Source organism: Sceloporus occidentalis, unplaced genomic scaffold, assembly GCF_023333645.1.
Source record: "Sceloporus occidentalis isolate IW3139 unplaced genomic scaffold, rSceOcc1.0.p SCAF_131, whole genome shotgun sequence".
Taxonomy (NCBI): Eukaryota; Metazoa; Chordata; class Lepidosauria; order Squamata; family Phrynosomatidae; genus Sceloporus; species Sceloporus occidentalis.
Genome location: NW_028317111.1, coordinates 2,691,293 through 2,704,842, shown reverse-complemented (window position 1 = coordinate 2,704,842; position 13,550 = coordinate 2,691,293). Strand labels below are relative to the sequence as shown.

Genomic DNA, 13,550 nt, shown 5'->3' with positions numbered 1-13,550 from the left:
GGGATAAAGAGGAGCATCCCTCACACCTCAGCTGGGCAGACGGCGGGGAGACACCGGGCGGACATGGACTTCCTCAGGTCTCTCGGGCACCCGGAGGAGATTTATAACCTTCTCAGGTTTAAGATGGGCGGCTGCCGGGCGGTGATGTCCAAGCTAGACCGGGTGAGTCTGCCAGGAGGGATGCCGGCTTCTTTTCCTAGATGTTGGCAAGTGGTTATAGGTATTCAGTGTCCTGCATCATTTTCCAAATGGCTGTGTTGAGGGGGATCTCTAATAAATCTCACCTGTAACATGAAATAGCCGCTTAAACCTCTACTGGGCTGTCTAATACACCTGTCCTAGAGGTGATACATTAAAAGTGACAGTTCTGGTTCATATACATTTTCTAGAGAGACTGCTTTGAGGTGACAGCACTGGGTAGGACACTTTCACTAGAGCTTCTGGATGAAGTCAGTAATGGCTAAAACAACTGCCCTAGAGGTGTCGCAATAAGGTGACAGAAGTGGCTTATATATTTGTCCTAGAGGTACTACTTTCAGGTAACATCACTGGCTAATACACTTGCCCTAGAGGTGCCACAATAGGTGACAGGAGTGTCTAGTACACCTACCCCAGAGTCTCTTCCTGCTATAAAGACTGAAGACAGACTCTGAAGCCATATGCCTATTCCATACATGTTTAAATTCCCTCTCTGTATTATCCTCTACCACTTCTGCCGGGAAGCTGCTCCGTTTATCCACCACCTTCTTTATAAAGTAGAACTTCCTTCCATTCCATCTAATCCTCTGACCCTCTAGTGCTAGAATCTGGTCTCTTGTTGTTTCTCCTCCTTTGAAATAAACTCCCCTCCTGTACTTTGTTAGAAACATTTATCATATCCCCCTCTCTTCTTTCCTTCATGCTGTACACACAGATGTATTTTCCCCAAAACCAATACTGGTTAATATACTTGTCCTAGAGGTGGCAGTCCTGGTTGATACACCAGCCCTAGCGGTGTCACTAATGGTCCATGTACCTGTCATAGAGATGTTAGACCGGGGATAAAGAACTAGCCAGCACACCTGTCCTAGAGGTGTCCAGCTGAGGTTATAGCACTGGCCATCACACGCACACACCAAGCTCACAGCTGGCCCAGACACACTACACCTGCCCCAGAGTCATTACAAAGCTCTGGCCAGGGATTACACCAAACTGATTGACCACCTGTCCTAGAGGTGTCAGTCGCTCCTTCCTTTACCCCTTAGGGGGCGCAGGTATTTTACACTATTTTACTCTAGAGGACGGAAGGCTTTTCAGCTTTTATTCCACCCACACAAACCACATATTGTTTGTTTTTTTTATTTTTTAGTAAAACAATAGCATTTTTTCAACATTTCTGAATAAAAAAACTGTTTTATCTCAGGGTACAGAACGACCCTGAGTGAGACGTCCAATTATCACCAAATCCGAATTGGAAAAAATTTATCTTAGATTGTGTAACTAACTGCCTCGTGGAGGAGACTGAGGGGCACCGAGCGGTTGCTAGGCACCGCTCTCTCTCCTCCGTGTCAAAAAAAACTGACGAGGCTGCCCAGGACCCAGGCAATCCGGAACATGTGGTCACCCTAGGTGGCACCCCCCTGATGAGCAGCACCCGGGGCGGACCGCCCCCGCTAGGTACGCTACTGAGCCGCACATTTGATCGCCATTCACACAGTACAAGCTGTGCAAGTAGGGGAAGAGCTCCCAGCCGTCAGTTCCCCGCCCAGCCCAAAGTCTCCCTGCCCTCCCAAGTGACTGACGTGAGGGGGGAGGCGGGGCTAACAACTTTCTGCTTCCCAGTCCCTTCCTGCAGTCACACTGATGATTGGCCCCGTCCCTTTGCTTATAGCGTCCACACTGTTCAGCAACTCATCTAACAGTAAATATAAAAATTAATATTTGGGCCAGATGTCCTCTCCTCAATTGCACAAGTTACTAGTCATCTGCTACAAGATGCTTCTCCATCACTTGGCAGCATGTAGATTTTATCCTGTATCTCTCCCCAAAAGGACTCCATGAGTGAGAGCCTGCAGACCTGCTACAGATACCTGAACGAAACCAGTCGGAGCTTTGCGCCCATCACCCAGGTTTTGGAAGGAGAATTGAGGTGAGAAAAGAAGATGACTTTAGACACAGGCGGCCCCAAGACGTGTCGGTTAACACTTTACGCCTGCAAGCAAAATACTTTTCTGTTCTATCAGCTGTTCTTTTTCACATATATTATATATTTACTAAATCATTAGCATCTCAAGATCACAAGGAAATCAGGTCATCGAGCTTTATATAAACCGGATTCTCTGTTTTCCTGTTTACTCAGTCTACAAATTTAATGGGAAAAAATCTAACACATAAATGGGGAGTTTGATCCTCTTGAATGAGCCGATTGCACAGGTTGCTTCACTACTGGATCCAGGGAGCACATACCAGGCCTGTGTTGTATACTGGAACACAGTGTAACATCAGAGAGAAGTGCGTTTTGTTTAATATTGTTCCAATCACCTCCCTTTATCTGCAGGCGCCATTATTGTCAGTCATGTGATATTTTAGGTGACTTTCCCGGCTCAAACACCACACTGAGCTGCGGTTTTATGACAATGCTAATGAAGTCCCGTTTATGTTAATGAAGTCTCTTTCTCCAGTGCAAACTCGTCCTGTGCTGTAGGTGACTACTACAGATTCCATTAACCAAGCTGTGCTCATTATCTAGATTAACAATTAATTTAAGCCATTTTCTTTTGACAGCCATTGTAGTATATTTCCTTAAGTGTACTTACTCTCCTTTTGATAAAGCAAAAAAACCTTCTTGGGGTTCTATGGAATCTCAGAGACATCATTACATGACATTACATTTATTTATAAAGCGCAGGCAGATTCCGCAGCGCAGTTACAGTCAGTAGAACAATTTATAAACACATACAATAACAAACTGGTGCAAAGGAGAGGAGAGCCCTGCTCTTGTGAGCTTACAATCTAGTGGGTGGTTGAGGGGAGACAATAGGAGAGCACTGCGTGGATGGGGATGAGTTGATCTAGTTCCAATGTTGTGTTGAAGCTGCTGATTTTTCCGATGGTTTGATTATGATGGTTGGGAGTAATGGGAAGGAAAGTTGCGTATGAGGCAGATTTCTGCAGTGGTACTTGGTATGTAGTTTCCCTCCAGTTTAACTCTAGTGTAACTCTTAACTGCCCACTTATGAAGAGTCCACCCGGGAAGAGGCCACAGCAGCTACACTGAAGTGACAGAACTCGTGCTCCCTAATGTTGAGCTGCTGATCGGGCGGCTGTGCGTCCCCCCGCAGCTGCACCTGAGGTGAGCAAAGCTCTTGCCTCACCCTACCTCTGCCCCTGCAAAGCGAAACAAAGGTAAGGATAGGCGGGACAGCCGTCTCCACATCTTTGCTGTGTCTTTACGAGACTTCGGACCCCTGGCTTGTCTATCGTTTCTGCTGATTGTCTCCTGCCCTGAACTCCTGTGTTTTCCGTTCCTGAACTTTTGCTGCTGATATCGACCTTTGGACTGTTTATTGAAAATGCCTTTGCCTGTTCTGGTGGCTGCCTTAGTATCAGAACCCTTGCCCCTGTATTCCAGAAACCCAACTCCATACTCCAACGTATTGCATAGATCAAAACTGCTGTATCAGTTAAAAGTTATTATGCTCTGCGGTCTTGTCATGTTGGTGACGTGTTTGTGTTTTTTTTCTCCTGTTGGCAGGGATGCAGTTTGTATATTTTATTTGGTTCTGCGTGCTCTGGACACCTTGGAAGACGATATGACCATTAACTTAGAGAAAAAGATTCCAATGCTACGTAACTTCCATACCTACCTGTATGACCCAGAGTGGAAATTCACTGAGAGCAAAGACAAATACAGTCAGGTTCTCAAGGACTTCCCAACGGTAATTTACACGTTTTCCATTATTATATAGAATAATTTCATTACCACTGTTTTAGCTGGTATAAACAACATGTAGTAAATAATTTCTCACTCCTTTTTTTTCTTATCAGATCTCTCTGGAGTTCAGAAATCTTGCTGCTGTTTACCAAGGTGTGATTGCAGACATATGCGCCAAGATGGGAGAGGGGATGGCGGACTTCCAGGAAAATAAAGTGGACTCTTTGAAGCAGTGGGACAAAGTAAGAGATACACAAAATAAATTGCAGATGCTCTTCCAAGATGTTATTTGTTTTCAAGAAGCATCCTCTTCTCCTGTTCAGCCAACTATCTCTTGTAAGCTTAAGTACTACGTTTTTCTATGTTTCATTTTCAGTACTGCATTACAACCAGTGGTCTGCTTGCACTTGGCTGGTGCCATCTGGCTTCGGCATCAGAATTGGAAGATGGAGACGTTGGCCTGGACATCCACTTTTCAAACGCAATAGGCCTGTTTTTGCAAAAAACCAACATCATCCGTGATTACCTGGAAGATCAATTGGAAGGTCGGGAGTTCTGGCCAAGAGAGGTCAGCACAGACCCCAAGTCCACTGTTTAGTTTGTTTTAGTGTTGGTGATGTTGAGGAAATTCCAGTTATAATTATTTTATGTAAAATGGAAACGCAATAGGCCTGTTTTTGCAAAAAACCAACATCATCCGTGATTACCTGGAAGATCAATTGGAAGGTCGGGAGTTCTGGCCAAGAGAGGTCAGCACAGACCCCAAGTCCACTGTTTAGTTTGTTTTAGTGTTGGTGATGTTGAGGAAATGCCAGCTTTTCTAGTTATAATTATTTTATGTAAAATGGAAATGCTTATCCATTAGCATTTTGCTTGCACTCAAAGGTTTAGTAAAATGTAAGAGCAGACACTCTGGACTTCAGTGCAGACATTTGGGTCTTCTAATGGATTTCACTGGAGCACCTTTTAAGTTCCTGATTTTCTGGTGACTGATTCTTTCCCTCCGACTGTTATTAGAATCGGCCATCTTCTGATGGCCACCGTAGTTAGTCATGAGCACAGTTCGGAAGGAAGGCCTGCAATGTTTTTAGGTTAGACATAATACCAAGATTACGTAAAATAGTGGTGCACAACTTCTGCCTCGAAGGCTACAAACAGGTCACAATTTTTGGATGTCCATTCTTGATCTAAGGCATCTCATTTTTTTGAAAAGGTAAACATACATTGTTTGTAGGCAAGGATACACAAAATTCCTGACCGATTTGGGATTCTCAGTTACTGGAGATGTACATACAGGCTGTAAATCAGCGATTCTAAAAATATTCTCAAGGTTCTAGCTTTACCTGTTGGATTTAAAATACGTCATCCCTAGATTGTGGACCATTAATAGTCTAGCTGGGCAAGCTGATGTTGGCTCCTGCTGAAGCTGCCTCATTCATGGTGTAAGCCAAAAGCAAAACTCCTTTCATTTACTTTTTTGGTCTTCGCAAGCATCCACATGTACACTTGTATAGAGTTTTTTTCCTATTTGGGAGAGCTCGGCACAATGAGCAAAGTCTGTGGTCAAGTTTGGTTAGTGCTGTACATGGGTCAGTTTACCTGCCTCTAATTGGTGGTGCAGCTGAGAACTGTCTAGTACCATCTGTTTGGTAACAACGCTTTTTTAACCCCTTCAATCCCAGGGGTTTTTGGTACCTCAAGTTCCGGAGCAATTTTGACATTCTTGCGCTATGTCGGTTCAGCGACTATTCTCCTTTCCTGTGAATAGTGTACCCATGTAAACTATATCTATATATTGTTTTTTTCAAGGATAGAGCTTTATTTTGATACCATAGTAAGATGATGAGCTGAACATTTAGGATGAGAAATTTAGTAAAAACTAGCGGAAATGAGAAAAAAAACACATTTTTTATAAATTTTCCCTCTAAATCTTCACAAAATTAGGTAAAGTGATGGAAAATCCCCTCCAAGTTTATCAATTCAGGTGTCCTGATTTAAAGAAATACCTAATTTATATAGATTTTTCATACTTTCCCAGCACTTATAGGGAGCATACTATAAGGTGTACATTATTCGTATAATTTTTATGCTTACGGGTTTGGGGGTTGTAAACGGGGGCAGGAGGGTTATATTGTTTGGATGTTGTGTTAGGGCAATGGGATTTAAGGGTTTTCTTTTTTTTTAATTAATTTTATCTTTTTTATATATTCATTTTTTTATTTTATTTTTTGGTTTTTTTTTATATGGTTAGAGGTCCTCTTAGGGAACTTTTGAACATGTTATAAATGCCAGTGATGTCACAATGACATCACTTAGCTCACTTTGGTTTTTTTTATTATTATTTATTGTATTATTTTAGTGATTTATTTTTTAAATCACTAATCTTTTTTTTTTGTTTTGTGTTTCAGTATGTGAGGACGGTGAGAAATATGGTTTCTCACTCTCCTCCCTGCGATCCCCCTGCACCGATCACACTGTGATCGCTATGCAAGTCCCCACAGACTTGCATAGAGATTGCAGTGTGTGTGCCTTAGTAACATAGTTCATAAGGTTGAAAAAAGACCAAAGTCCATCAAGTTCAACATATACATATTGTGTCCCTACTGTGTTGATCCAGAGGAAGGCAAAAAAAACCTTATGAAGCAGATGCCAATTGCCCCATACCAGGGGGAAAATTCCTTCCCGACTCCAAATATGGCAATCAGAATAAATCCCTGGATCAACGTTCTGTCCCTATTAATCTAATATCCATAACTTGTAATATTATTGCTTTCAAGAAACACGTCCAGGCTCCTTTTGAACTCTTTTATTGAGTTTACCATTACCACTTCCTCTGGCAGAGAGTTCCATAATCTCACCGCTCTTACTGTAAAGAACCCCCGTCTGTGCTGGTGTAGAAACCTTCTTTCCTCCAACCGTAGAGGATGTCCCCTTGTTATAGATACAGTCCTGGGTATAAATAGGTCCTGGGAGTGATCTCTGTACTGTCCCCTTATATATTTATACATAGTTATTAAATCCCCCCTAAGCCGTCTTTTTTCCAAACTAAATAACCCTAATTCTGATAATCTTTCTGGGTACTGTAGTCCTCCCATTCCCCTTATTACTCTGGTTGCCCGTCTTTGAACCCTCTCCAGCTCCACTATATCTTTCTTGTACATTGGTGCCCAGTACTGTACACAGTATTCCATGTGTGGTCTGACTAGTGACTTGTACAGTGGTAGAATTATTTCCTTGTCGTGGGCATCTATGCCCCTTTTGATGCACCCCATGATTTTATTTGCCTTAGCAGCAGCTGCCTGACACTGGTCGCTACAGGTAAATTTACTGTTAACTAAAACTCCTAAGTCCTTTTCCATGTCAGTCGTCCCCAGTGTTTTCCCATTTAATACATATTCCCAGCCTGGATTTTTCTTCCCCATGTGCATAACCTTACATTTATCTGTGTTGAACCTCATCTGCCACATCCCAGCCCAAGCCTCCAACCTATGCAGATCCATTTGTAATCGTGCACTGTCCTCTATTGTGTTAACCACGTTACAGAGCTTAGTATCGTCTGCAAAGATTGATACTTTACTATACAATCCCTCTACAAGGTCATTAATAAATATATTAAAAAGAATAGGACCCAAAACTGACCCCTGTGGTACCCCACTAGCAACAGTAACCCACTCAGAGTATGTACCATTAATAACCACCCTCTGTTTCCTATCACTGAGCCAGTTACTTACCCACATACACACATTCTCCCCCAGCCCAAGCATTCTCATTTTATGTACCAGCCTTTTATGTGGCACCGTATCAAATGCTTTGGGAAAAATCAAGATATACGACATCCAGCGATTCACCCCGATCCAGTCTTGAGCTCACCTCCTCATAAAAGCTGATCAGGTTAGTTTGACAGGACCGATCCCTTGTAAGCCCATGCTGATATGGAGTCATACACTTATTTTCATTGAGATACTCCAAAATAGCATCTCTTAGGAAACCCTCAAACAGTTTACACACAACAGAAGTTAAACTAACAGGCCTATAATTCCCCGGGTCACTTTTTGTCCCCTTTTTGAATATTGGCACAACATTTGCTATGCGCCAGTCCTGGGGAACAGACCCTGTCACTATAGAGTCCTTGAATATTAGAAATAGGGGTCTGTCTATTACATTACTTAACTCCCTTAGAACGCGGGGGTGAATGCCATCTGGACCTGGTGATTTGTCTATTTTGATTTTTTTTAGGCGGCACTGCACTTCTTCCTGGGTTAGACAGGCGACATGTACTGGGGCAGTTATCTCATCCTGCTGTATATTACCTGGCATTTCATTTTCCTCTGTGAATACAGCAGAGAAGAATATATTTAATAGATTAGCTTTTTCCTGATCCCCGTCTATAACTTCTCCCTCATTACTTTTTAAGGGGCCAACGCTTTCATTTTTAACCTTTTTACTATTTATATAGTTAAAGAACATTTTGGGGTTTGTCTTACTCTCTTTGGCAATGAGTCTTTCTGTCTCCACTTTTGCTGCTTTTATCTGATTTTTACATATTTTATTTTTTTCCCGATAGCTTTTTAGTGCTTCCTCACTGCCTTCCTGTTTTAGTAGCTTAAATGCCTTTTTTTTGCCATTTATTACCCCCTTTACATTTTTATTTATCCACATTGGTTTTCTCTTGTTCCTGACTCTTTTATTCCCATACGGTATGTACCTTTCACAGTGAGAATTTAAGATATCCTTAAAAATCTCCCATTGAGTGTCTGTACTCTTGTTTTTGAGGACATTTTCCCAATTTACAGTGTTAAGGGCTTCTCTTAGTTGATCAAACTTTGCCTTCCTAAAGTTCATAGTTCTTGTGGCTCCTCTAAGAGTTCCCTTATTGAAGGACAAGTTATAATGTATCATATTGTGATCACTATTTCCTAGATGCCCCCTGACCTGCACATTAGTTACTCTGTTAGGTCTGTTGGTTAATATTAAGTCCAGTAGGGCGCCCCCTCTGGTCGGGTCCTGTACCATTTGGGACAGATAATTATCCTTACTTATAGTCAGAAACCGGTTTCCTTTATGAGATTCACAGGTCTCTGTTTCCCAGTTTATGTCGGGATAGTTAAAGTCCCCCATAATAACCACCTCATTGTGATTTGCTGCCTTGTTTATTTGCTTTAATAATTGATCTTCTGCTGCTTCCATTATATTTGGTGGCTTATAGCAAACCCCGATCAGTATTTTATTATTATTTTTCTTTCCATATATTTCTACCCATAATAACTCCACATTATCATTTCCCTCACATATATTCTCCCGCAGTGTGGCCTTTAGGCTGGACTTTACATAAAGGCAAACTCCTCCCCTTTTCGTTTTTTTCGATCCTTCCTGAATAGACTATAACCCTGTATGTTAACCGCCCAGTCATAGCTATCATCCAACCATGTCTCTGTTATACCCACTATGTCATAGTTTTCTTCAGACATTATTAACTCCAGTTCGTCAGTTTTATTGGTCAGACTTCTGGCATTAGTAAGCATACAATTTAGAGGTGTATGGTTTTTTTCCCTATGAAGCCTATCCCTATTGACTATTCTAACCCCTCCCTCCGCTCCACCCCCAGGTACATTTATAAGCCCCAGCTTTCTATCTACACTATCTTCCCCTTCTATATTGTAGTTTCCCTCCCCCCTTTCCCTAGTTTAAACACTCCTCCACCCTTCTGGCCATCTTCTCCCCGAGCACAGCTGCACCCTCCCCATTGAGGTGCAGCCCGTCCCTACCGTAGAGCCTGTATCCGACAGAGAAGTCGGCCCAGTTCTCCATGAACCCAAACCCCTCCTTCCTACACCAGCTTCTGAGCCACTTGTTTAGCTCCCTAATCTCCCGCTGCCTCTCTGGTGGGGCACGTGGTACAGGTAATATTTCTGAAAATACTACCTTGGAGGTCCTTGCCTTAAGCTTGCTACCTAAGTCCCTGAAATCATTTTTAAGGACACTCCGCCTACCTCTCACTTTGTCATTGGTGCCAATGTGCACCATGACTGCTGGGTCTTCTCCAGCCCCTCCCAGTAATCTGTCAACCAGATCCGCGATGTGCCGAACTCGAGCGCCAGGCAGACAACACACTGTTCGGCGATCCTGGTCTTTGTGACAGATCGCCCTGTCTGTCCCCCTAATAATTGAGTCCCCCACTACCAGCACCTGTCTGGCCTGCCCTGCGCTCCTCCTTCCCTCCTTGCTGGAGCAGACACCCCTCTGGTGGTCAGAGGCAGTGACTTGCTGCAGTACTGCTAACTCTGAACTAACATCCCCCTCATCTGCCAACCGGGCAAACTTGTTGGGGTGTGCTAGATCAGGACTAGCCTCCCTGGCGCTTTTCCCCCTACCCCGCCTTCTAACTGTAACCCAGCTAGCTGCCTGACTGTCCTGTACCTCCATCCCGCTATCCTCCCCCACCTCTACCCCTGAGAGAGCTTGCTCAGTGAGCAGCAGACTCCTCTCCAAGTTGTCAATAGATCTCAGTGTTGCCAGTTGCTCTTCTAGACTCAGGATTTGTGCTTCCAAATGAGCAACCCGCACACATCTCGCACAGCAATATGCACCCTCGAAGCGCTGATCAAGGATTGCATACATTGAGCAAGATGTACACCTGACCGCATTGTCAAACATGGAGGACATCTTGGCAATGGGGATAGCTCCAATAACTGGCAAAAACAGACAGTAAGGTGCAATATATATATATAAATATATGGAATCACAAGGATTTATACTTTACCCTCCTTCTTGCTTTTTAACTCCTTCTTTGCTTGTAACTCCTCACTTAGAGACGTCACTTAGGAGATTCGCCCCAGCTCAGGATTCGCTTGTGTGTCCAAGCTAAATGCAACTGCAAAAGCCAAGCAGAACTCACAGAGTGCCTTATCCGAGCGATCGGATATCCCAGCAGGGTCTGGACGTGACCCGGAAGGGAATGCCCAATCGGTGTTTAAAAATGTAACAGTTTTTCAGTGTTCATGCCGGAAGCGGTTACATCAGATCAGACAGCGGAAAGCCAGCAATGCTGGCTTCTGCTGTCAGGGGGGAGTTCAGGCTGTCCCCCCTGTGTCATTGCCGCTGCAAGAAGTGCAGGATGTACCAGTACGTCTATAGGGGATTCTTGGGATGCATTTTTTGGACGTACCGGTACGTCTATAGGGGACTGAAGGGGTTAATTGTGTTCTCTTGTCGACTCCTTGATTCACCTTTTGTTTGTGCACCAGGTGTGGAGTAAGTATGCAAAGAAGCTCTCAGATTTGGGAAAGCCAGAGAACATCGTCCCAGCTGTGCAGTGTTTGAACGAGTTGATTACCAACGCCTTGAACCATGTGCCAGATGTCCTCAGATACCTGTCACGGCTTAAAAACAAACGCATCTTCAAATTCTTTGCCATTCACCTGGTGGGTACCTAGCTGTATGTCTGATGTTTAACCATTGAAGAGCCGTTGTCTTTGTTTACAGATTTTAATACATCCAAAATAATTTACTAAATCCATCTTTCACTGGTGCTTAAAAGAAAATGCATGACAAGCTCTGTACACATTATTACAAAAATATAGTGTTCCTCCTTAACCAGCCTCTTGTGTTAATTTTGTTATGTAATTTATTTATTATTATTATTTTTACTATTTTTAAGGCAATGACTATAGCCACTTTGGCTGCGTTTTACAACAACCAACAAGTATTTAAAGGTGTTGTGAAAATCCGCAAGGGACAGACTGTCACTCTAATGATGGACGCCACCAACATGGACACTGTGAGGGCCATCATGCTCCAGTATATTGCAGAGGTAAGAAAGTTTTCTCTTTGTTTTTATCAACCCACATCTGCTAGAAATTCAATGTTCCGTTCTCCTTTCTTTCATTGATGTAAACTTGTATTAGTATTAACAGAGCGCATATTAGGAGGAATACACAGACACTATGCATTATGAAGGGCCATTTCAGGTTGTTATTGCAAGTGGAACGCACTAATTGTCCTTGCATAAAACTGAAAAAAATTACAGGATATCGCAGATATAAACAGGATCTAAAAACTAAAACCCGCTCCGGCTGTTAGGGCATTTCCCATGATCCCCAAGCGGGGATTGCATTAGAATCCTACCGTCAGCCCAAACAGGAATTTGTAACCCACTTTCTGGACTCTCCCTGTATTGTTTCGACAGACTGCGCATGAGCCTTTATCCCTGGGTATTACTTACAACTTTACAAGATCCTTTGTAAACCTATTTTTGCAAATAAGAGAACAGTTTAAAATGTGATGTGCAGGTTTATGGACTATTCACTTAGCTGAAACCTAAACAAACTGCTTTTAATTTTACCAGTTGCTAAATATATATCTTTTTCGTTTACAGATCTATCAGAAAATTCCTCCGTCAGACCCCACGTCAGGCAAAACACAGCACATAATTTCCTCCATACGCAGCCTCTGCATACCCAACGCTTCGGTTGTATCCCATAAATATTTGTCCCCCATTTACCTGTCCTGTGCCGTACTTCTGGCTGCCTTCTGTTATCAGTACCTGGGCACGGTGTCCCAGTAGGGTGACCACATTTTATTTCTGCCATTCAGGGACACACTATGAAGCGCATGAGATTACACACACACATATATATATATATATATATATATATATATATATATATACACACTTTAGACATGCATTTTTAACTACATAATATGTACTTATCTCTTTGAAAGTAAAGACCGTGATTGAAATATGATTTCAAAATAACAGCTGAACTGTGCAGTTAGTTTTCATTCTTTAATAGTAGACCCTGCTGCTAATATATATATATATATATATATATATAAATATTAGACCCTGCTGACAATATATATAAAATATTAGACCCTGCTGACAATATATATAAAAATATTAGACCTTGTTGCCAATTCATTTTATATTGAAAAAAACTGGGCCCTGCTCCACGCTACCTATCATGCAATCACTCCCTTTTTCCTGCACCAAATCCTCCACACTGAATCAGAATCAGACATACAAATCCTGTATTTGCAGGTATACAATAATAATGTATGGAAACATAGAACTGCAGTTATAGATCAACAGAACACACAAACTCAGCATTGCAGGTATAGATCAACTGGAAGTCACATCTAAACTCAGCACTGAGGGTATAGATCAGGGGAGGGCTGGCAGCCTAAGGCATGGGGGGCAAGTCTAGTCAACTGGCCCGTTGCACCATCAAAGCGGCTGCGAGCGACATTGAAAGCGGCCGTCGTGCGGCAGTCACTCCACCAGCGCCTAATGAAATTAAAGTGGCCGGCGTGCACGCACCGCATGCCTCAGCTCTTCATCCCACCACTTTTAAGACGTGGGAAGAGGAGCTGAGGCATGGCCATTGGGTCTGACAGCCGCATGATGCAGGGGGGTACCGAGAGTATTTGGCACCTGTGGCAGACCCTGTATGTGGCACCCCCCCCACACACACACACTTTAAAACTGCATAGTTTCTATGGTTAGGCAAACATTGACAGGGGTACAGCATAACTGTTATCATTATATGCTTAGGGATTATGCGGTACCACCGTCAATGTGTGCCTATACATTGAGCCAGACACTGACAACCCCTATCACTATATACTAAGCCAAACA

General features: G+C 42.9%; 1 protein-coding gene across 1 annotated transcript; it reads left to right on the top strand.

Moving 5' to 3' along the window:
- Window positions 1-63: 63 nt before the first annotated feature.
- On the top strand, window positions 64-12,476 carry LOC149281531 (squalene synthase-like). Its single transcript, XM_089499250.1, has 8 exons — window positions 64-162; window positions 2,031-2,128; window positions 3,734-3,917; window positions 4,027-4,155; window positions 4,290-4,481; window positions 11,158-11,334; window positions 11,571-11,723; window positions 12,288-12,476. The coding sequence occupies exons 1-8, from the start codon at window positions 64-66 to the stop codon at window positions 12,474-12,476; spliced, it is 1,221 nt and encodes a 406-aa protein (XP_089355376.1).
- Window positions 12,477-13,550: the final 1,074 nt, after the last annotated feature.

What these genes read in the sequence shown, in the direction of transcription:
- LOC149281531 (XM_089499250.1), top strand. Translation starts at nt 64, where the DNA reads ATGGACTTCCTCAGGTCTCTCGGGCACCCGGAGGAGATTTATAACCTT. An exon ending in CTTTGAAGCAGTGGGACAAA is followed by an intron (nt 4,156 to 4,289) that starts GTAAGAGATACA and finishes TTTCATTTTCAG; the next exon opens with TACTGCATTACAACCAGTGG. An exon ending in TGCTCCAGTATATTGCAGAG is followed by an intron (nt 11,724 to 12,287) that starts GTAAGAAAGTTT and finishes TTTCGTTTACAG; the next exon opens with ATCTATCAGAAAATTCCTCC.